Source organism: Dreissena polymorpha, chromosome 16 (genome assembly GCF_020536995.1).
Source record: "Dreissena polymorpha isolate Duluth1 chromosome 16, UMN_Dpol_1.0, whole genome shotgun sequence".
Taxonomy (NCBI): domain Eukaryota; kingdom Metazoa; phylum Mollusca; class Bivalvia; order Myida; family Dreissenidae; genus Dreissena; species Dreissena polymorpha.
The window spans coordinates 15,868,506-15,894,589 of NC_068370.1; the positions used below are offsets into that span (position 1 = coordinate 15,868,506).

The 26,084-nt window shown below is 36.0% G+C and overlaps 1 protein-coding gene across 13 annotated transcripts in view; it reads right to left on the reverse strand.

Moving 5' to 3' along the window:
- Window positions 1-4: 4 nt before the first annotated feature.
- Window positions 5-26,084, reverse strand: part of LOC127862981 (choline transporter-like protein 1) — a 103,561-nt gene continuing 77,481 nt past the window's right edge. For 12 of the 13 annotated variants that reach the window (XM_052402261.1, XM_052402273.1, XM_052402262.1 and 9 more), the window contains exons 7-17: window positions 25,022-25,111; window positions 23,680-23,825; window positions 23,231-23,417; window positions 22,179-22,344; window positions 20,985-21,125; window positions 19,813-19,928; window positions 18,526-18,563; window positions 17,438-17,566; window positions 14,455-14,547; window positions 8,620-8,715; window positions 5-5,463 (exon numbers count right to left, since the gene is read on the reverse strand). In XM_052402261.1, the coding sequence (XP_052258221.1) occupies window positions 5,377-5,463; window positions 8,620-8,715; window positions 14,455-14,547; window positions 17,438-17,566; window positions 18,526-18,563; window positions 19,813-19,928; window positions 20,985-21,125; window positions 22,179-22,344; window positions 23,231-23,417; window positions 23,680-23,825; window positions 25,022-25,111 (1,289 nt within the window). In that variant the 3' untranslated portion in view covers window positions 5-5,376. Of the gene's footprint in view, window positions 5,464-6,994; window positions 7,097-8,619; window positions 8,716-14,454; window positions 14,548-17,437; window positions 17,567-18,525; window positions 18,564-19,812; window positions 19,929-20,984; window positions 21,126-22,178; window positions 22,345-23,230; window positions 23,418-23,679; window positions 23,826-25,021; window positions 25,112-26,084 lie in introns of all 13 variants that reach the window. The other variant, XM_052402274.1, reaches the window with a different exon arrangement.

Genomic DNA, 26,084 nt, shown 5'->3' on the forward strand with positions numbered 1-26,084 from the left:
AATGTGCATAAATTATGTTTTATTAACAAATTACATATTGAGATGTCATATATTTGTATATGCTACAGTACCCAGTACACAGCCTTAAATATACCAGCAAAAAAAGCAAAAGAAATATAAAAAAATATAAGAGTAAACGCATAATACAACAAAAATCTCCACTAACAGTATACAAAAAAAATAAGAACATCAATTTAATATGCTTACAGTAATATTTTACAACCACATTTGTGGCAAATGTAAAAAATTAACAACAGTAAAGTATCATCCAAAATCAATGACCAAAATATATTCATGTATTAAATTGAGATGACCTCTTTTTCTGCGTAAACTTGATACACAATCAGTTTACCGGTAACAACCATAGAAAAGATAAAGAAATAATTAAAGTCATGTGCAATCAATCTTTTAAAAAATATGGGTTCATACATTTAACTTTTCTTAATAACAAATATATCAAACATATATACTTAATATACATTTTAACTATCCTCACCCAAATGAACTAAATGTATACAAATAACATATAACATATCTCTACATTTGTTTTAACAGATCACTAATATGTTGACACGTCTTTCAAAGGCTAAGAAAGACTTCTCATCAAACTTAATATTAAAACAAGAGATGTGTTTGTCAGAAACACAATGCCCCCTACTGTGCCGCTTTGAAGCCATATATTTAACCTTTGACCTTGAAGGATGAACTAGACCTTTCACCACTCAAAATGTGCAGCTCCGTGAGATACACATGCATGATAAGTATCAAAATGCTATCTTTAACATTGCAAAATTTATTGGCAATGTTAAAGTTTTCAGAAGGACAGACTGACTGACTGACAGACAGACAGACAGACAGGCGGACGGACTGACGGACAGTTAAAAAACTATATGCCACCCTTCGGGCGCATAAATATGAGCCATTTTTATATGAGCCCTGCTCATGGAAAACAAGGCTTAATGTATGTATAGTATCAGCCAGGCTTAATGTATGTATAGTATCAGCCAGGCTTAATGTATGTATCGTATCAGCCAGGCTTAATGTATGTATAGTTTCAGCCCCAAGCTTAATGTATGTATAGTATCAGCCCCAAGCTCATATTTGCTGATGCAGTCTGCAATCTGACTGACACTTTGATCTTAAATGATTTTTGGGAAAAAGGAAGTCTCTTCTAAACAAAAAATTCAGTCAAAGGAGTGTTGTCCAGATTAGGGGGAAAGTGTTGTCCAGATTAGGGGGAAAGTGTTGTCCAGATTAGGGGGAAAGTGTTGTCCAGATTAGGGGGAAAGTGTTGTCCAGATTAGGGGGAAAGTGTTGTCCAGATTAGGGGGAAAGTGTTGTCCAGATTAGGGGGAAAGTGTTGTCCAGATTAGGGGGAAAGTGTTGTCCAGATTAGGGGGAAAGTGTTGTCCAGATTAGTCAGTAAAAAGGCAGACCTAAACTTCCTTTCATTATGACTTATGAACTTCCCTATTGTTGTTTATGATTTTGGAAAACCTTCAAAATTATTGTCTACACAGACTAAATGGGATTCCAATGCTGCAAAACTTACCCATCTGTGTTTGCATTGAGGCAACGATAAAACTTAAGGTAAAACAGTAACTCAGAACACTTAGTTTGTGACCATACATTTCCCGATTCACAATTAACGCTTGGGAGGCCATTAAAAAACAAGGGACAAAATTGTCACAAAACCAGGTTTTCATTGTGAAAAAAAATCTGATAAAGGGAGAAAACTCAAACTGAACTTTTGAAATGAACAAACAAAATTAACCCCCTTTGTAAGTTTGCTTTTTAAAAAAATCTATTTTTAGTCGTGGCGACCTTGACATTGGAGATATTGACGTGATTCTTTCGTGCCACACACCGTCCCATGATGGTGAACAAATGTGCCAAATGATTTTAAAATCTCACAATGAATGACATAGTTATGGCCAGGACAAGCTCATTTATGGGCATTTTTGACCTTTGAACTCAAAGTGTGACCTTGACCTTGGAGATATCGACGTAATTATTTCGCGCGACACACAGTCCAATGATGGTGAACAAATGTGCCAAATGATTTTAAAATCTGACAATGAACGACATAGGTATGGCCCGGACAAGCTTGTTCCGCCCGCCAGCCCGCCCGCATTCGCCAATCTAATAACCAGTTTTTTCCTTCGGAAAACCTGGTTAAAAATGCCACGACACCACAAAGTGCTTTAAAATAATAAACTCTTAAATTCTGGTTTGTTTTGAAAAATGCTTTGCAAATTAATAGCTGACAACAATACTAGAATATAGCAAAACACTTGCAGATTTTCTTCAGACCAAAAAAATTCAGTTTACCAAATACCAAAAAATATAAGCAATTAATATATATGACTCTGGCAGTATCTATTTTTAACAGTGGAAGTGAACCCAATTTACAACATCATGGAACAGAAGTGATGTGTGTTCCAATGAAAGGTGATGCAAAGATAAATTTAAATGTGGATATGGTCAAATCTGGTAAAGCTTTGAACTCCTTTTAAATCATTTGTTTCTTGGAGAATTAACACATCTTGTCAGTTCAATAGGCAGTCATTAAACAACTTGAGCTAGCATGGTGCTTGTCTTATCCTTCTAAAATGAACTCCAATTCATGGTTTATTAACCAGTAATCATTTATCAATCAAAACTATGGACATGCTTTAAGCCAAAGCAGCATTAAATGAAAAAGTCATTTAAACACGTTGATAATTATGTGAGCAATACAGTGTAGTTTTATACATGTACAGCCCAGATATTTTACAGTTACAATAAAGATTACAGGGACAATAATTCATATTCATTTACAATAATATGATTTCTTCATAATATGAATATATAGTCATATGTCAATGAAAAATAACATTGTAAAATGTTCATATACAATCGTTTTATGTTCAACAGTTTCTTTTTTTAATACTATAAAGACAATCATTTCACTGTCCTGTTTGATCATACTACACAATGTGGAATATGAACATATCAGACAAATACCATTTGCAGTTGAAAGGTATAGAAATTATTGCATCCCAAAGTACAGTAATGTAGGGACATTACTCTTCTAGGGGGCAATACATAACAAACAAATTGATCATACAAATAATATATGAAAAGCAAATGTTCATCAACATTGATTAGTTTTATACATTTTAACAAGTGCTTACTGATAACACGACTGAATAGAACTTTCAGAAAACCCAAGCTACTAATATTTTATCCAATGCCAGGGGCAAATCAAAATTATAGCCATATTGTATTATATTACGTTCAAATGTCATGGCATACGAGAATGATGCAGGTATGCATATATATGGAAATTGAACAGAGGGAAAGTCATGTCAAGGATTATAACATGTATTACAGAAGTAAATAACTATATTAAAGAACTCCACAGAAATAATAAATGACTCACTTCATTAAAAACTGTTCAAAATTGAAAAATTATGTTTATAATTCAAAATATCCTGTTCCTATCATTATTATCATTTATGACCCATTAAATGACCAATTTGACTCTTCAACTTTTCGACTTATAGTTTAAATTAATTTAAACCTATTTATTTTAGCTCGATTGCATGGAAAGCATAAGGCTTTTTTAAATGCTCTCGAGTCAGTTTCCTGGGACTAGAACCAGTACTTGAAGTCTATGGGGAGATCTAAAGAACGCTCCCACAGTGGGGATCCAACCCTTGACATCCTGTTTGCTAGACGGACACCATATCCACTACACCACAGCAACTAATAGTTTTACAGTAGAACTGTTAAATAGTGGAACACAATAATAACTACTTTTTTAAAGCCAGATATAGTCCTTAAACATGCCAGATATAGTCCTTAAACATGCCAGATATAGTCCTTAAACATGCCAGATATAGTCCTTAAACATGCCAGATATAGTCCTTAAACATGCCAGATATAGTCCTTAAACATGCCAGATATAGTCCTTAAACATGCCAGATATAGTCCTTAAACATGCCAGATATAGTCCTTAAACATGCCAGATAAAGTCCTTAAACATGCCAGATATAGTCCTTAAACATGCCAGATATAGTCCTTAACATGCCAGATATAGTCCTTAAACATGCCAGATATAGTCCTTAAACATGCCAGATATAGTCCTTAAACATGCCAGATATAGTCCTTAAACATGCCAGATATAGTCCTTAAACATGCCAGATATAGTCCTTAAACATGCCAGATATAGTCCTTAAACATGCCAGATATAGTCCTTAAACATGCCAGATATAGTCTTTAAACATGCCAGATATAGTCCTTAAACATGCCAGATATAGTCCTTAAACATGCCAGATATAGTCCTTAAACATGCCAGATATAGTCCTTAAACATGCCAGATATAGTCCTTAAACATGCCAGATATAGTCCTTAAACATGCCAGATATAGTCTTTAAACATGCCAGATATAGTCCTTAAACATGCCAGATATAGTCCTTAAACATGCCAGATATAGTCCTTAAACATGCCAGATATAGTCCTTAAACATGCCAGATATAGTCTTTAAACATGCCAGATATAGTCCTTAAACATGCCAGATATAGTCCTTAAACATGCCGTTTTTATAGTGTCCAAGATGCATTTGAATAATTAAGATAAAATCAAGAACTCAACCATTTTCTCAACCACAGAATGACATATGACAGAAACAATCTGCTTTTCACAAACTATTATAGAAGAACATTAGCTACTTGCTTGTGAAAGTATTAAACAAAAAACAAAATGACAAAAACAGGACTTATTTTACAATCGGTCCATAAATTGTACACTCAGAAGAAAGTCATATACTTAACTCCCAATTTCAAAGGTAGTAATAAACAAACTATGTTACTTCCTAAATAGAAATAAAACTCTCTTTTTTTAATTCATAGATAGTTATAAACATTATGCCTGACTTGCTGAAAGATTTTGCAATATCTCAAACTAACACATTGCAACACAAAATCTTAGATCTTATCTAGGAACAGCAAGTATCATAATTTTGATCAAAAATGTAATGCAGAAATTAACATTAAATGATACATTAATACATTATCAACACATGTATATCCAATTATTTTAAAATATACACTTTGTGTTTTCTTGTGTTATTATGTGACAAGTATGACATAAAAAGTTTGTATCAAAATAATAATTTTCCACTAAAGAGGATTTTTGTGTGAAATATGTTTTACATAACAGACAAAAGTATTTCACATACAACTTCTGCTCATTGACTAATCTACTTATCTCTACAACAACAGATGATATCTGGTACAAGATTGATTTATCTTATAAATAATTTGTGTTAAAATTTAAATGATTGGTTAATCTCAAAGGTGAATTTGTTAGATGCTATCTGATTGGCTACTTTCAAACTTCAGCAGGTTCTGCCTCCTCCCCAGCAACATTTGACAGTCGCATGGTGTTGAGCTCTTTAGTAGCTCCATCAACAAAATCCTGAAAATCACAACAAATCGAGCTCAATTTCTTGCTTAATTAAATCATAATGTTAGTATCCATGCTTGAAACATGTATGCATATTATGACCAAATAGATTGCAAACATATTTTTTTGTTTGAAAACTGCTACTTTATTATCACTGAACATATGGTAATTTAATTTGACTATAGACATGCAATAAGAAGTCTTAATGTGATTGTATATATTGCAAGTAGAAACATTGTTATTAACACAATTATATGAGTGAACTTATACAATAAAAAAGATTTGCTTTATAATTAAAACTAGAACTTTTAAAATATATTATGCATAACTAATAAACTAACTGTTACATAGTACATATTTGTTAGTGCAAACAAACTCATATAACATACATATGTATTATGCAGTGAATGAGTTCTGGTTTTAGAAAACTAGTTCTAATATTTGTGTCCATTTTAAAGTGAGTGTTCTTTCTACACAATCACGAATGCTTTCATTAAAGGGACACATTCAGTAAGTGGCATGTAACTCTCTTCATATGCAAAGCTCAAAAGCTACCACAAATGTAGATACATCAGGATGTATACTAAAAGAAACATTGTTTTAGTATGCCTGCCCAAGCTTTAATGTGTATAGTGGTATCAACTCTCTGCAAGCAAATGGTCTTTGGAAACAACGTTGTATGAGAGACCATGCAAACTTAACAGCATGTGCTCATTGTTAGGGGTGATGATAAATTTGAGCCATGTTGTGCCAAACAGTGTCTTATGCAATCCCCGCCAGTGTAGCTCCAGACCCGCATCAGAGTCTGGCTTGTTCACTATAATACCGGAAGTCTGCTAATCTCATGAGTAGACACACTGGTCCCGAACACACTATTCTAATGTGCCGGAAGGTCTGGAACTACACCAGCCACATGGCATAAGGCCCATTTTCCCATGACACAGCTCATTTGTTCTATTAGCCAACAATGGGCGTTAGTGGGTAAGTGGAGGACACCATAAATCTTCATGAAACATATGAATTCAGATGCAGTCTCATGCAAGGATCATAATTTGGAATTTGTATTAGTTAATAAATATTGAAAAAACAGAATGAAGTGCTGAAAAAATCTTTAAAGTTTTTGTTTCAAAGTTATTTTAAGCATTTAAATAAAATAGTTTTGAAATACTTAAATGCACTTTAATTTTTGTTACTCATGTTTATACAATTGCACAATTCTAATGATATGTTCAGAACAAATGTTGTGTATTTTTTTTTCGACAAGTTGGCTATGATTAGCTTATTGCTTAAAATGCATAGCCCTCCCATGTTGAATCCCTTTGATACAAATTATCATTTACCATTATCACATAGTGTGCTATATTGAGAAGATGAGTTTCAGACAATCATTTTAATGGTTTTCATTTACCTATTTTAATCAATTATTAACTTGAAAGACAGTTATCTTGATTATAAGACGTGCTGATGGAACTAATGTACCACTCCATGTGTTAACTACACCCAGCTACCACAAGTCTGCACATCATGACGTTGCCTAACATACATGCATGACTGTCCAGGCTACTCAAGCTGACTACTCTTTATAGTCAGCAGCCTGGGGCTGGGATGGGCCTTTCAGGAGATTGGCTGTGCCGTCAATAAAATCCTGCATAGACAACACACATGAACATTTTAAACAGTTCCTAATGTTAAACAGCCTTCCTATGTTGCCATTGGGAATGGATTGGCTCAATAGGTTTTAGGAAGAGCAGGAACAGGTTGTTTTTTTTTTTTTTTGGGGGGGGGGGGGGAACATAGTCCCCCAAAGCAAACCCCTATGGGACTTATAATATGTAGAACGTTCCAATAAAAGAAATAAATTAAGCAAAGAAAGAGATGGAGAAATTATACAAGCAATACTGTAATGCTCAGTTTTTAGACATGTTCTTAATGCAATTGATTGATTTGCAAAAATGTACATCAATAACAAAGCAAGGACAGCAAAAACAAGACTATTGTCAAGCAATATAAGTCCCCCTACCGGCTCCACCATTGTCAGAAATTCCAGATTTTTTTAAATATATATTTGTTGCCATAGCGACCAATTTTTTTTATTTAGGAACAAAATGAAATGACGTGCATTATGTCCATATTGCCATCTATCCATGTATCAAGTTTTATGAAAAAATATTAAGAACTTTAAAAGTTATTGCCAGATCCAGAAAACCACCATTTTCAGCAGTATTTCTAGTCTATTTGTTGCCATAGCAACCAGAATTTTTGACGTTGGAACGAAATGAAATGACGTGCATTATGTCCATATTGCCATCTATCCATGTTTCAAGTTACATGAAAAAATATGAATAACTTTAAAAGTTATCGCAGGATCCAGAAAACCACCATTTTCAGCAGTATGTCTAGTCTATTTGATGCCATAGCAACCAGATTTTTTTACGACGAAACGAAATGAAATGACCTGCATAAAGTCCATATTGCCATCTATCCATGTTTCAAGTTTCATGAAAAAATATTAAGAACTTTTAAAGTTATCGCAGGATCCAGAAAAACCACCATTTTCAGCAGTATTTCTAGTCTATTTGTTGCCATAGCAACCATAATTTTTGACGTAGGAACGAAATGAAATGACGTGCATAATGTCCATATTGCCATCTATTCATGTTCCAAGTTTCATGAAAAAATATTAAGAACTTATAAAGTTATCGCAGGATCAAGAAAAGTGTGATGGACAGACGGAGACAAAACCATAAGTCTCCTCCGGTGAAACCGGTAGGGGACTAATAACTATAAATGTTACATCAGAGTTAAGTTGCAACAGTATCTTTTTTTTACATGAATCAAAATGTGAGCATTAAAATATGAGAAGTACAACATTTAAATTTAAAGATGTGCAGAGTCAAAATTCAATATGCACAAAATACAAACACATGTAAAATGCTAAAACTAAAATGTACAACAAAAATGCACACAAAATACATGCTCAGTTTTCAATACATTTGCCTTCAAACAATTTATAGCATCGAAAAAGTCCACTTTGACAACAAGTATATACATGCAAAATAAAAACAAAATACTGGGACTATTTTGAACATAAATCCCAATAAACTCCCATATATATTTACAAAATGCCCAACAATATTTGGAATGTACATCCCTACATAGCATTCATACCTGGAGTGATTCCCCAGCGAAGTATGGTCGCTCTGGCGTGCCGTCGTTGATGTCACAGTCATGGCAGAAGCACAGCAGCATGGCGTCAATCACCATCTGTGTAGAAATCAAATCTTTCACAATGGGAAAACGGGGCTTAATGCATGTCAGTACAGTGTCCCAGATTATTCTGTGAAGTCAACAAAGGCTAATAAAGAACAACACTTTAAGCTTTATAGACTTTTTACGTTAAAAGGAACTCTTCAAAACAACAAGAGATGTGTTTGTCAGAAACACAATGCCCCCTATTGCGCTGCTATGAATTAAAAAAATTTTTTTTGATTATTTCCCTTTCAAAAAATATTACTTCCCTTGTGAAAATGATCTGTACCTGCCAAATGATAGAAATTATCTCCCTTAACAGCTTGTTACTTCCCTTGGATTTTGTTTTTTTGACCTTTGACCTTGAAGGATGACCTTGACCTTTTACCACTCAAATTGTGCAGCTCCATGAGATAAACATGCATGCCAAATATCAAGTTGCTATCTTCAATATTGAAATAGTTATGGCCAGTGTTAAAGTTTTCGGACGGACGCACAGACTGACAGACGGACTGACAGTTCAACTGCTATACGCCACCCTACTGGGGGCATAAAAATCCAGTCTATTTGGTGTCGCCCTTGATTAGCATGTGCAGCTTGCACAAGTTTATTTTGGACGACACATTATGAACATGCATTTGGCCCAGTTTCCAAGGGCAAACTTGTTAAAACTAAGAAAACTTTGGTGTTTGTTATCTCTCTGATCAAAAATATATCTGGACTGGGACACACATTGATTACTCTGATTTATAATATACAGATTGGAATATGACCACAACTTTCTGTAAATAATAAATAATGTTTCAAGTTGTAATACGTCCTACTAATATTTGACTAGAGTACCATCATTATCATTGCGATTCTAAAATGATTTCTAATTTGCATATTTAAAGATTATTTTTTCTTAAATAGTTCAACCTTGTATAAATATACCTTAATAATTAAACAAGAGGCCCAAGATGGACCTAGTTTGCTCACCTGAGAGGAGTCGGTTCATTTAATCTTTCCCAAACGTCAAACTTGACCTAGATATTGTCCAGACAAACATCCTGGTCAAGTTTCATCATTATTGAACCAAAACTCTGGCGTATGGAGTGTTTTTGTTTTTGTAAGATTTTACCTAGTGACCTATATTTCGAGTTGACCCCTTACCAAACATCAAACTTAGCTTACAACAAGATGTATTTGTGAAACACAATGTCCCCCTATATGACGTTTGACCTTGAAGGATGACCTTGACCTTGACCCTTCACCACTCAAAATGTGCAGCTCCATGAGATACACATGCATGTCAAATATATAATTGCTAGCTTCAATATTGCAGAAGTTACATTACATGAGCAATATTGACCCATATATTTGACCTAGAAGGATGATCTTGACCTTGACCTTTCACCACTCAAAATGTGCAGCTCCATGAGAAACACATGCATGCCAAATATCAAGTTGCTATCTTCAATATTGCAAAAGTATTCATAAAATAAGCAATTTGGGCCACATATATTTGACCTCTGACCTTGAAGGATGACCTTGACCTTTCACCACTCAAAATGTGCAGCTCCATAAGTTACACATGCATGCCAAATATCAAGTTGCTATCTGCAATATTGCAAAAGTATTCATAAAATTAGCGATTTGGGCCACATATATTTGACCTCTGACCTTGAAGGATGAGCCTTGACCTTGACTTTTCACCACTCAAAATGTGCAGCTCCATGAAATACACATGCATGCCAAATATCAAGTTGCTATCTTCAATATTGCAAAAATATTCATAAAATGAGCGATTTTGGCCACATATATTTGACCTCTGATCTTGACCTTGACCTTTCACCACTCAAAATGTGCAGCTCCATGAGATACACATGCATGCCAAATATCAAGTTGCTATATTCAACATAGCAAAAGTTATTGCAAAATGTTAAAGTTGGCGCAAACCATCCAACCAACAGACCAACCAACCAACAGACCAACCAACAGACCAACCAACAGACAGGGCAAAAACAATATGTCCCCCACTACTATAGTGGGGGACAAAACAACCAACAGACAGGGTAAAAACAATATGTCCCCTACTACTATAGTGGGGGACATAAAAATAATTATTTTGACCAAGATTCATAAAATCTGAAACAAAATTGTGACCTCTAGAGTGTTTACAAGGATTTTGTATAATATAATGAAAATTTGGACAATCTAAGGGCAGTAATTATGGCATTAATTATGTGATTTTGCTCATTATCAAACTTGACTGAGATCTTTCAGCAACTTTCATAAAGAATGCTTGAGAAGTGTGAATGCTTGAGTGTTTACAAACCAAATGTGGACGAATGGACGGCGGACAAAGACCAATTCTAAAACCTCACCTGAGCAATAAAACCAATGTATTGACTAAGTTTCACGATGATTAGGCAAACAATTAGACTTCTATAGTGTTCGATCACAAGGTTTCTCTCTAGTCACATAAGGAAAACTGCCCCCCCCCTGGCGGCCATGTTTTTTAACCGATCGAGACCATTTGCCAACTCATCTGAGATATATATAAAACCAATCACCAAGTTTCAACCATACCCCCCCCCCCCCCCCTGGCAGCCATGTTATTCACCTGACCGGAACCATTTTTTAACTCAACTCTCGTATCAAGAAAACAAATGTTCTCACCAAATTTCATGAAAAAAAGGGGAAAAAAAAACTTTTTTTGGGGGTGGGGGGGGTAGGTGGGGGTTGAGAGGGGGGTATAATGTGGGGTGTGGTCATTTATTAGATGATCTTTAAAAAATAAAAAAAGGGGGAACACATTTTTATTGGGGGGGGGGTGGGGGGGGGGCAGGGATTCTGGGTTGGAGCGTGGGGTATTGTTTGGGTGGAATCCATTGTGGTATTCAGGTAAGTGTTGTTTTGTCAAAGTATTAATAAAATCTGATCATAAATAAAGAAGTTATGGCAATGTAAGCAAAATGTTCAATTATCTAAGTACAGTCAAAATGATTGATACAGTTGTCTGCTCTTGTTGATAGGTTGGGGTCATGTTGGTAAACAAGTATGCAAAATACGAAAGCAATATGTCAAGGGACATAGGAAATATTTGGGGTAGTAAGCAAACTTTAACATAGATTTATCAATAATATGCATATTCTAAGTATAAAAGGGGCAATAATTCTGTCAAAATGCTTGATACAGTTGTCTGCTGTTGTTTATTGGTTGGGGTCATGATGGTAAACAAGTATGCAAAATATGAAAGCAATATGTCAAGGGACATTGGAAATATTTGGGGTAGTACGCAAGCTTTAACATAGATTTATCAATAATATGCATATTTTAAGTATAAAAGGGGCAATAATTCTGTCAAAATGCTTGATACAGTTGTCTGCTCTTGTTTATAGGTTGGGGTCATGATGGGAAACAAGTGTGCAAAATATGAAAGCAATATGTCAAGGGACACAGGAAATATTTGGGGTAGTACGAAAACTTTAACATGGATTTATCAATAATATGCATATTCTAAGTATAAAAGGGGCAATAATTCTGTCAAAATGCTTGATACAGTTGTCTGCTCTTGTTTATAGGTTGGGGTCATGATGGTAAACAAGTACGCAAAATATGAAAGCAATATGTCAAGGGACATTGGAAATATTTGGGGTAGTACGCAAACTTTAACATAGAATATGCATTTGATATATTCTAAGTATAAAAGGGGAAATAATTCTGTCAAATGCTTGATACAGTTGTCTGCTCTTGTTTATAGGTTGGGGTCATGATGGTTAACAAGTATGCAAAATATGAAAGCAATATGTCAAGGGACATTGGAAATATTTGGGGTAGTACGCAAACTTTATCATAGATTTATCAATAATATGCATATTCTAAGTATAAAAGGGGCAATAATTCTGTCAAAATGCTTGATACAGTTGTCTGCTCTTGTTTATAGGTTGGGGTCATGATGGTTAACAAGTATGCAAAATATGAAAGCAATATGTCAAGGGACATTGGAAATATTCGGGGTAGTACGCAAACTTTAACATTTGCACGCTAACGCCAACGCTAACGCCGGGGTGAGTAGGATAGCTCCACTATATATATTTCATATATAATAGTCGAGCTAAAAATCATCCAACCAGAACCCGCTGATAATATGCACATCTCCTTTTGGTAGTGAAGCTTCCCATAAAGTTTCATTGAATTCCGGTCATGAGTTGCTGAGAAATAGCTCGGACAAGAATTGCACTATATGTACAGTTAATGGAAAATTTCAAAGGGCCATAACTCTGTGAAAAATAATCCGACCAGAACCCGCTGATAATATACATATCGCCTCTTGGTAGTGAAGCTTCTCATAAAGTTTCATTGAATTCCGGTCATTAGTTGCTGAGAAATAGCCCGGACAAAAATTGTGCATGGACGGACGGAAGGACAGACAAAGCAGCAACTATATGCTCCCCCCTAAAATAAATTTTGGGGGAGCATAAAAACTGCCCCGCCCACTGGCGGCCATGTTTTTCAACAGACCAGAACCACTTTTGAACTCAACCAACATATCATTAAGACAAACATTTTGACAAAGTTTCATGAAGATTTGGCATAAAATGTTACTTCTAAAGTGTTTACAAGGTTTTTCTTTTTTTTGACCTAGTGACCTAGTTTTTGACCCGGCATGACCCAGTTTCGAACTCGACCAAGATACTATTGGGACAAAGCTTCTGACCAAGTTTCATAAAGATCAGACAAGAAATGTGCTCTCTAGAAAATACACTGTATTATTATGAAAACATTAATAGTCAAAGGGGAGTAACTACTGTAAACTTCAATGCAATATTTAGAAGAGTTGTCTTGCATGTTACATGACCTTAACTCATGATTGTTAACTAGCTTTTTTACTATACAAATATAAGGAAAACTGCCAGTCCCCCTGGCAACTATGTTTTTCAACGGACCGGAACTATTTTCGAACTCAACTCTCATATCATGGAAACAAATGTTCTGACCAAATTTCATGAAAATTGGGCCAAAAATGTGACTTCTAGAGTGTTCACATGTTTTCACTATATACATATAGAGAAAAATGCCCCGCCCACTGGCGGCCATGTTTTTTTACCTATCTGGACCATTTCAAACTCGTCCGAGAAATCAATGAAACCAATGTTTTGACCATTTTTCATAATGATTGGGCAAAAATTGTGACTTCTAGAGTGTTTACAAGGTTTCTCTATAGCCAATTAAGGAAAACTGCCCCGCCCACTGGCGGCCATGTTTTTCAACGGACTTGAACCACTTTTGAACTCAACCAACATATCATTAAGACAAACATTTTGACAAAGTTACATGAAGATTGGGCATGAAATGTGACTTCTACAGTGTTTACAAGTTTTTTTCCTTTTTTTGACCCAATGACCTAGTTTTTGACCTGGCACGACCCAGTTTCAAACTCGACCGAGATTTCATTGGGACAAAGCTTCTGACCAAATTTCATGAAGATCTGACAATAAATGTGGCTTCTAGAGTGTTTATGAACAAATGTGGACAGACGGAGGGACAGACGACGGACACGGACCGGTCACAAAAGCTCACCTGAGCAATCAGGTGAGCTAAAAATTAAAATACAAAAGCATACCAATTGTTGAGTTTGGATCTACTGAAATTGCTTACTAATTCCTAATCAGACTCCATAGTCCAAAGATCTACAGTCTCCAGGCCTTAAATTATCAAACAAGGGTCATGGTCAAAGAAAGAACATGTCCACCAACATGTAAATCTTACCTCATATGTTGAGAGACAGGAAGACGCTATGAGATATGAGAACACGCACACTAGTAGCACAGGGATGGCGTAGTAGTGCAGGTCACTGCGGCTCTATAACAGAAGAAAGCAGCATTCAACTACAGCATTGTAAAAATGTTACTTATACCCTGCACAACTTCGTCAGCTATGTTCAAGGGCAGATAACTCAGGAATGTGTGGATCACTGGGAATGAAAAACATTTCTTAGACATCTAAACTTCATGCAGGGCTATAGATAACAAGCGTATGTGCGTTATTACGCAATTAAATAACCAGAAACGTAATTAAATTCAAAATCAAGCGTACAAAAACGCAAATATAAATTTAATAACGTAATTCCCGTAAAAAACCTTGCGTCACGAAACGCAATTCTTACAAACACCGGGCGTATTTTTTAAGACTGGTTATTTCCCATACAAAAATGTACCGGATAGTTTATATGCTGTCCTATGAAGAAAAGAAGGCAGTCTTTCCAGCGGTTATCAACCTTTGGGGTAAATTACTGTTCGTACTTATTCGTAGACCCGTCCGATTTCTACTTTCATTTCTTAAAATATCAAAATGGCCACTCGTGGCCGTAGAAAGAGAATCGTCACACAAACAAACATCTAAGACAGGTATTTACGCCAGAATATTGGGGAAACCGAAAGCTTCTGTGCTGCTTTGCTGAACGATCTGTTGAAAGATGTGATCATTTCTCCCGAGAATTTAGTTCGCCCGTTATTATCGGAGATTTTGAATGAGGTTGTTAAACCCAAAAAAACATGTTATGGGTAGTGTAAGTGAAAAAACTTTTAAAAAGTGGTGAAACAAACACCCGTGGCTGGTGATTGATATGGAAAGTGGAGTTATAAAATGTACATTATGCACAAACATGAAAAGTAAATTAAAACTAACTAATGTTGCTATATTTATTTTTCACATGCACATGATAATATAGTAATCTTAGTAGATTTTTATTATATTATATATGTCATTCCCTAAATTACCCAATTGAGTTTTTAAAAAAACGGGGGTGAAAAAACCCAATTAAGCTCAACAGAAGGGGGTTAAATTTTTTGCTAAAATCTATTGAATTTACAAAAACCCTATTGTTGTCAAAACAGGGGGTGAATAACCCAATTACCCAAAAAATTATCTATAGCCCTGACTTCATGTTTAAATTCTAGAGAAACATCAGAGTAAATTGCTACACAAATTAATATTTATCCTGTCACATGCCTTTAAATCAGCCCAATAACCAGGTAACCTAATATTCCAAAGGAAATTGGGCTAGTCGAATATCCGTCAGTCACTCAGTTTTTTTATGAACTGACGTCATTTGTCTGACAAAATGACGTCATTATTCCAGCGAAACTCTCCAGTTAAACTCTTTAACAGTGTAAATAAACGGTGAATAAAGCATAAAATAACAAGATGCGTTTGTGAAACACAATGTCCCCCTATATGACGTTTGACTATGAAGGATGACCTTGAGCTTGTGAAGGATGACCTTGACCTTGACCTTTCACCACTCAAAATGTGCAGCTCCATGAGATACACATGCATGCCAAATATCAAGTTGCTATCTTCAATATTGCAAAAGTATTCATAAAATAAGCGATTTGGGCCACATATATTTGACCTCTGACCTTGAAGGATGACCTTGACCTTTCACCACTCAAAATGTGCAGTTCCATGAGATACACATGAATGCCAAATATCAAGTTGCTATCTTCAATATTGCAAAAGTATTCATAAAGTAAGCGATTTGGGCCACATATATTTGACCTCTGACCTTGAAGGATGACCTTGACCTTGACCTGTCACCACTCACAATGTGCAGCTCCATGAGATACACATGCATGCCAAATATCAAGTTGCTATCTTCAATATTGCAAAAGTATTCATAAAATGAGCGATTTTGGCCACCTATATTTGACCTCTGACCTTGAAGGATGACCTTGACCTTGACCTTTCACCCACTCAAAATGTGCAGCTCCATGAGATACACATGCATGCCAAATATGAAGTTGCTCTCTTCAATATAGCAAAAGTTATTGCAAAATGTTAAAGTTGGCGCAAACAGACAGACAGACAGACCAACCAACAGACAGGGCAAAAACAATATGTCACCCACTACTATAGTGGGGGACATAAAAAGGAAATAAATGTGACATGATAAATAGAATAATAGGTTGGTGACGTGGATGGAGAATGGTTATCTTGCTCGTCGGAGGATCTTATCGGATGAGTCAAATTCCTCCGACTTGCCAGATAACCATTCTCCATCCCTTGTCACCAACCTATTATTCTCTATATCCAGTATGCCCTCTATCTGCGGCAGTATAACTAAAGCAGTCATTGAAAATGACAAAGTCCCCCAAGATTGATCATCACTAAATGTTTACAAATTATTTTTTTCACCAAATATTCAGCTGTGAATAAAACTGTTATTTGAGAGATAACTGATACAACAGCTGACATTTTTAGTCTTGGGGCGTGTTAACTCTTTCAGTGCTGGAACCAAAATTTGAAAGCGTTTGCAAACAGTTTGGATCCAGATGAGATGCCACAGAACGTGGCATCTCATCAGAATCCAAACAGTTTGCTATTCTGATAGTATTCTTTGAAAAAAAATCAAAGAAAATGCTAATTTTAGAAATTCAGCAGCCGACATTTTAGCAGATGACAAATTTCCTAGCATGCAAAGGGTTGAGAAGCCTGAGGCAAATCTGAACTCACATGTTAGTTTTGAAATTGTATGATCAAATGTTTACTGCTTATAAAATCATACAACATGCACTACAGAAATATTTACTTATTGTTAACTAAACATACATATTGTTTCTCAAGTAAAAACACCTTCACACAAATGGATTTAAATAATTTGTCCTTAAGGTACTTTCTCAAGTCAAGTCCAGACCAATCTTATCACTTAAGGAAGGAAATAAACATCTACATATTAAACAAATCTTTATACCTTGAACCACAGCAGGCCGACAGCAGCTGTGGCAGCCATGACACCTATCTTGCCAAGGAAGAGCACAAAGTCCCCGACGCTGTTAATGGCTGCCACACGTAGGGCGTTGCTCACCAGAGTGGTGAATGACTGAAATGTTGTATGAAAAGCATCATTCCATCGTTAGAAATTCCAAGGTGTATAAGGAACTGGTTTTATTGTTCTATAATTTACTCCCTTACCCTCTTCCTGAATATCGGGTATTGTACTCCTGTGCACTAAAACTCTGAGAGTATAGCTGATACCAGAAATTGTATGATGGACCCAAAATCATACACCAAGTTAAATAAATACCTCATGAAGTGAATGTAGAATATCAGGTGTAGTGAATGTGGAATATCCCATGTAGTAACAGTGGAATACCCAATGTAGTGAATGTGGAATATCCTGTGTAGTGAATGTGGAATACCCAGTGTAGTGAATGTGGAATATCCTGTGTAGTGAATGTGGAATACCCAGTGTAGTGAATGTGGAATACCCAGTGTAGTGAATGTGGAATATCCTTTGTAGTGAATGTGGAATACCCAGTGTAGTGAATGTGAAATATCCTTTGTAGTGAATGTGGAATATCCTTTGTAGTGAATGTGGAATACCCAGTGTAGTGAATGTGGAATATCCTTTGTAGTGAATGTGGAATACCCAGTGTAGTGAATGTGGAATATCCTTTGTAGTGAATGTGGAATACCCAGTGTAGTGAATGTGGAATACCCAGTGTAGTGAATGTGGAATATCCTTTGTAGTGAATGTGGAATATCCAATATAGTGAATGTGGAATGCCCCATGTGACACTCGGTATAATACCCCCATGTAGCAAAAGTGGAATACCCAATTCAGTGACAGTGGAAAACCCCACAGATTTTTTAATAAATGTATAAAACCAATATATAATGTGTGACTAAACAATTAACATTTCTAAATGTGAACCATATTAGCATGTCAACACATTCATGGGAAAAATACTTACTAAAACAAAAAGGGAATGCAGCCTATTCCAAATAGAATTTAGTTAAAAAATCATTGGATCACATCTCTAGTCTATCAGTACTTACTTTTGCTGCAGATTTGCAGAAACTGGTTCCTTCGATAGCTGAAAACACATTTTCATATTACAAACTGGTTTTCTTGTCATTATCATTAAGAACAAGAGATGTGTTTGTCAGAAACACAATGCCCCCTATTGCGCCGCTTTGAAATATTTTTTTTTTTTTACCTTTGATCTTGAAGGATGACCTTGACCTTAAACCTCCACCACTAAAAATGTGCAGCTTCATGAGAACGCCGCTTTGAAAAAAAAATATATAAAAATTGACCTTTGACTTTGAAGGATAACCTTAACCTTGAACTTCCACCACTCAAAATGTGCAGCTTCATGAGAACGCCGCTTTGAAAAAATAAAAATAAAAATTACCTTTGACCTTGAAGGATGACCTTGAACTTCCACCACTCAAAATGTGCAGCTTCATGAGATACACATGCATGCCAAATATCAAGTTGCTATCTTCAATATTGAAAAAGTTATGGCCAATGTTAAAGTTTTCGGACGGACAGACGCCATATATTTGACATTTGACCTTGAAGGATGACCTTGACCTTCACCTATCACCACTCAAAATGTTCAGCTCCATGAGATACACATGCATGCCAAATATCAAGTTGCTATCTTTAATAGTGAAAAAGTTACGGCCAATGTTAAAGTTTTTGGATGGACGGACAGACGCCATATATTAGACATTTGACCTTGAAGGCTGACTTTCCCCTTCACCTTTCACCACTCAAAATGTTCAACTCCAGGAGATACACATGCATGACAAAAATCAAGTTGCTATATTCAAAAATGAAAAAGTTGTGGCTAATGTTAAAGTTTTCGGACGGACAGACAGAAGCCATATATTAGACATTTGACCTTGAAGGATGACCTTGACCTCTACCTTTCACCACTCAAAATGTGCAGCTTCATGAGATGCACATGCATGCCAAATATCAAGTTGCTATCTTCAATATTGAAAAAGTTATGGCCAACATTTTTTTTTTTTGGACGGACAGACTGACATACACACATACACACATACTGACTGACACACTGACGGACAGTTCAACTGCTATATGCCACCCTACTGGGGGCATAAAAACTCATTTGTCTTACATGTAATGTTATATGTTAAATCAGAAATTAAATGCAAGGTAGTTAAGCATACAATCAATATAATCTAACAAATGATTTGTTCCATGTTAGATTAAATTTGTTCAAAAGTTAACAGAACAAGTAAAGGTTGAGTCATTTACATTTGATCTTCCGGCGGTTACTTTTACACAAAACACTTTTCTTGCAGACTCACCTATAATAGTATAGGCATTTTGGTTGAGATATTTCAAGCACTTTTCAAGGCACCACAGGCAACAGATACAGCATTTCATGCAGTACTTCGCACACTGGTTCTCAGAATCCTTCAACCTGAAAAAGAGATTTCACAGATGTTTCGAGATTTCAAAGACGTTTCAATAAATGATCTGAAATTTATATGACACACATCATGAGAAAATATACCTCATGCCATATGTGGCCACAGAAGCTATAGCCAAGCATGCACATTTATGCAGGCTGAGTTTTAGCTACCCTGACAGCTACAATTAAGTCAAGTAAGATTCGTGGTTTCATAAGCAGACAGAGTAACAAATGCGCAGGCTGGTCTGAAGCTACGGTAGTCCCGTAAGTCCCATTTACCAAATATGCTGCTAATGCAACTAAAGCTGACGCCTGAAGAACTGTGTTAAAACCTTGAAGATATTTAAAGGAATAAAGAGTGCCCAGTTAAGAAAACAATGATAATCTTCAAAGTTTAAGACAAAAATGCATTTTATTACCATTTTTTATATGTATCAGCATGAAAATTTTCCTTCAAACAAAATATGTCAGAATTTTTGTATGTTATCATCTTTGTGCATGAGAAGAAAGCAACTTAAGCATAATATATAATCAGTTAAAAGTCTAGAGAAAGTGCATAACATCCAATATTAACCTTTGTAAGCATTACCACAAATGGTAACAAGAATATCAAGTAGCTTATTTTGAACAGCTGTGCATAGAAATATTAATATTTATCACAATAATATTTGAAAAAGACTTGATTTAATTTTTTTAAACAAATTATTTTTTTAACTAAGTAAAACTGCTGGTAAAATAAAAATGGTTATATTTACCAATTAGCTTGTCAAATAAAAATAGTTATATTTCTTAATTAGAATGTCTTTTAACCCTTTGCATGCTGGGAAATTTGTCGTCTGCTAAAATGTTGTCTGCTGAATTTCTAAAATTAGTATTTTCTTCATTTGTTTTCATATAATACTATAACAATAGCAAACAGTTAGGATCCTGATGAGATGCCATGTTCTGTGGCGTCTCATCTGGATCCCAACTGTTTGCAAAGGCCTTCAAAATTCGGTTCCAGCACTGAAAGAGTTAACCAAAATTCTTATTCAGGAGGATAGTTTACACAGACAACACACATACTTCCGCTCCAGCCACATGAGGATCATCCTTGGCAGCTTGACCAGCGTGATGATGAAAGCACCGAATGCCACAGAGCCTAGGTGGTGACAGATCAGCAGCTTGATGGCATCTACTATCGGGCATCCCAGCTGGCTCCGGTCTCTAGCAGCGGAGAAAATATGAGATCTTTTCAGTTATTGGGAAATTGAATAAATGCTCTGATTTAATTGCGTATTGTGTGTGTTTTTCATGTAAATAATTATAAGTTTAAGTGTTAAATGTTTTTAATACAAGGCAACCTAGATGACATGTGTGTTACAAGTATTTAACACTGAAGGAGGCATTTATTTTCACCAAAGGAGGCATGTATTTTACACTGCAGATTGCACGTATTTTACACCGAGGGAGGCATGTATGTAACACTAAATGAGGCATGTATTTTTCACTGTAGATGGCATGAATTTTACACTGAAGGAGGCATGTATGTTACACTGCAGGGGGCGTTTATTTTACACTGAAGGAGGCATGTATTTTACACTGAAAGAGGCATGCATTTTACACTGAAGGAGGCATGTATGTTACACTGAAGGAGGCATGTATGTTACACTGAAGGAGGCATGTATGTTACACTGAAGGAGGCATGTATGTTACACTGAAGAAGGCATGTATTTTACACCGAAGGAGGCATGTATTTTACATTGAAGGAGGCATGTATTTTACACTGAAGGAGGCATGTATGTTACACTAAAGGAGGCATGTATGTTAAATTGAATGAGGCATGTATGTCACACTGAAGGAGGCATGTATTTTACACTGCAAATGGCATGAATTTTACACTGAAAAAGGCATGTATGTTACACTGAAGGAGGTATTTATTTTACAATGAAGGAGGCATGTATTTTACACCGCAGGTGGCATGAATATTACACTGAGGGAGGCATTTATGTTACACTGCAGGAGGCATTTGATTTTACACTGAAGGCAGCATATATTTTACACTTAAGGAGGCATGTATGTTACACTGAAAGAGGAATGTCTTTAACAATGCAGGCAGGCAGCATGTACTTTACACTGCAGGTACTAAATATTTGCCCAGAGGTCACTACTAAGAAATGTCCCTATATAGGCATTAAGGATTTTCAAATGTACCTACACAAGTATGATCAAGCATATAAACATATATATAAAAGTATCACATCAACCAATCGCCCTCACCTGGTGAAGTACCACGTGGCCACTGACCCACACACTACCAGCTGTTGACAGGCGATGATGAACTCACTGGTCCATATCAGCCCCACCAGGTGGTACCACCACATGTACGAGACCGTTTCATGCTCAACGTATTCAACATAACCATCCGCATTCACCGTCCTCTTCTCTGTAAACAAACATTACAATACCAATTTTTATCCACTAAGCTCCTATTGGAAATCTTTACTTACAGCTTATGCCCAACAGTTATATATTATATAAACAAAATTTCTGAGTAAATTTAATAAAAATTGGACTAAAAAGAACACTAAGACAATTTTCACATTCTATGACAACTGCTATGCCCCCTGGCAGCCATGTTTTCAACAGTATGGAACATTTTTTCAAACTCTGCAAAGATACAATGTGAACAAATGTTCAGATTAAGCTGCCTGATGATAAACAAAATTGGACACTTCAAATAAGAGGCAAATACCCCCTGATGCTGCATGAAGTAATAAGTAGCTAGCTGTAATAATGAAAAATGGATCCAGTGACATTGCAAGTTTGACCCAAGGGGCTATATTTGAACAATGTGACATATTTTAATGTTGAAATTTAAACAATAAACAAGAGATGTGTTTGTCATAAACATAATGCCCCCTATTGCACCGCTTTGAATTTATTATTATTTTTTTACCTTTGACCTTGAAGGATGACCTTAACCTTGAAATTCCACCACTCAAAATGTGCAGCTTCATGAGAACGCCGCTTTGAATTTTTTAAATTATTTTTTTTTACCTTTGACCTAGAAGGATGACCTTGACCTTAAAGGATGACCTTGAGTTTGAACTTCCACCACTCAAAATGTGCAGCTTCATGATAACGTTGCTTTGATTTTATTTAAGTTTTTTTCGGACAGACGGACAGACTGACATACACACATACTGACTGACGGACAGTTCAACTGCTATATGCCACCCTATCGAGGGCATAAAAAATATGGAAGTTGTTTGCTCCACAAACTTTTGAACACAGAAAAAACATGCTATATCTTTATTTCCAGTACTTACCAGAAGTGGAGAGGAATGCCAAGACGATGACCCAGTACATGAAGAAGCCAAGCAACATGATGAACGTCCAGATGGGCTGGACCAGTAGACACGGCATGGATGCGATACACTTGCCTGCCTCCTTAAACAGCGCCACCACCAGGCCTATACGCTTCCTCATCACCAGGATGATCAGCAGCAGAATCACCTGCAGATAGCATGCAGAGATTATATGTTTAGTTACATGGTTGGAAATTCCATAGTTATGGTTGAGAAAGTACATAGTTAACAATATTATGACTGGTCAAAATTATGGTCATTTATTTGGTAGATTATATTGCTATAAGGTTTGCAAAGCTTTTAATCACAAAATTCAATTACTTTTCAAGTTTAAAATTGTTAAAACAGGATGCATTCAAAGGTTTATACATGCCATGTAAATAGACCACTACACATGTGTGTATACTGACTGTGAGCACAGTGGCTACAATGGAGTACACCAGGAAGGCTCGTTCACTGTTCAGTTCAACATCAAGAAGCGGCATATTGATAGCCTCGTCCTTCTGTACCTTGTTCCTCACATCTACATACGTCCACCACAGAAACGCTGTTCCGGCTGAAAAAGAAACACTCTTTAATTAAAAACAGATATTATGACCAAATAGAATCCCTCTCGACCAAATTTCTTCTAACCATTTCCACAAAGGCAGCCTGTACATATTTGAAAAGAAATATAAAAACATGATGTAAAGATGGTAAACATAAAGCTCTTTCCAAAGCGTTACCAGTAGAGAGGGACTTTATATTTTTTCACATACTGTAGATTCATTCATTTTTGTGGACATGAAATTGTGAAGATTCATAAAATCTGACAAAACTTATGTTACATATTACATTCATGGATTTTGTATGATGTCTAATATAATCAGTCACTTAGCTATAGTTACCACACATATCAAATCAGTCACTAAGCTATAAATCCCACACATGTCAAATCAGTCACTAAGCTATAGATCCCACACATGTCACATCAGTCACTTACCAATAGATCCCACACATATCAAACCAGTCACTTACCAATAGATCCCACACATATCAAACCAGTCACTAAGCTATGGATCCCACACATATCAAATCAGTCACTAAGCTATAGTTCCCACACATGTCAAATCAGTCACTAAGCTATAGATCCCACACATGTCACATCAGTCACTTACCAATAGATCCCACACATGTCACATCCGTCACTTACCAATAGATCCCATACATATCAAATCAGTCACTAAGCTATATATCCCACACATGTCAAATCAGTCACTAAGCTATAAATCCCACACATGTCACATCAGTCACTTACCAATAGATCCCACACATATCAAACCAGTCACTTACCAATAGATCCCACACATATCAAACCAGTCACTAAGCTATGGATCCCACACCTATCAAATCAGTCACTAAGCTATAGTTCCCACACATGTCAAATCAGTCACTAAGCTATAGATCCCACACATGTCACATCAGTCACTTACCAATAGATCCCACACATGTCACATCCGTCACTTACCAATAGATCCCATACATATCAAATCAGTCACTAAGCTATAGATCCCACACATATCAAATCAGTCACTAAGCTATAGATCCCACACATGTCACATCAGTCACTTACCAATAGATCCCACACATGTCAAATCAGTCACTTAGCTATAGATCCCACACATGTCAAATCAGTCACTTACCAATAGATCCCACTCATGTCAAATCAGTCACTTACCAATAGATCCCACTCATGTCTAATCAGTCACTTACCTATAGATCCCAATATAGCCACAGCCAGTATGATCCAGACAATCACTGCAGCCAGGAAACGGATGAGCAGCACCATCAACCCACTGAAGGCTGTAGCATAGGACAGAGCATTTGAGCTGCGCTCTGGCAAATAGGGCATCGATGTATGTGCATTAAGTGTTGTTTAAGTGCATAACTGGGAACTTCACTTTCCTATTAAGTTTTATTTCCCTTTGAAGAAGGTCTCTTTTTTAGCAAAAATCCAGTTAATGCGAAAAGTTTTGTCCCTGATTAGCCTGTGCAGACTTCACAGGCTAGTCTGGGACAATACTTTACACACAAGCCCAGTTTTTCCCAGAACTTGGTTGATTTAACTTCTTGAGGGCTAATGGCCCTAATTGAGTTGATTATATAAGTGCTGATGGCATACAGATATTGGATGGAAGTAAATGCTTCAGAAATAATTTGTTAAATTGAATACATCACTGTTCTTAAATGAATTTCATGGAAGCACCGTTCTTTGTTTTAACAAGAATGGCCCTGAATCGCTCACCTGACTAACCAAATACAATCCCAACCCAGATTTCATCAAGATAAACATTCTGACCAAATTTCATAAAGATTGGATGAAAACTGTGACCTCTATTGTCTACACAAGGTTTTTCTAATATTTGACCTATTGACCTAGTTTTTGACCCCAGGTGACCCAAATACAATCCCAACCCAGATTTCACCAAGATAAACATTCTGATCAAATTTTATAAAGATTGGATGAAAACTGTGACCTCTATTGCCTACACAAGGTTTTTCTATTATTTGACCCAGTGACCTAGTTTTTGACCCAAGATGACCCAAATACAAACCCAACCCAGATTTCTTCAAGACAAACATTCTGACCAAATTTCATGAAGATTGGATGAAAATTGTGACCTCTATTGTATACACAAGGTTTTTCTATTATTTGACCTAGTGACCTAGTTTTTGACCCAAGATGACCCAAATACAATCCCAACCCAGATTTCATCAAGATAAACATTCTGACCAAATTTCATAAAGATTGGATGAAAACTGCAACCTCTATTGT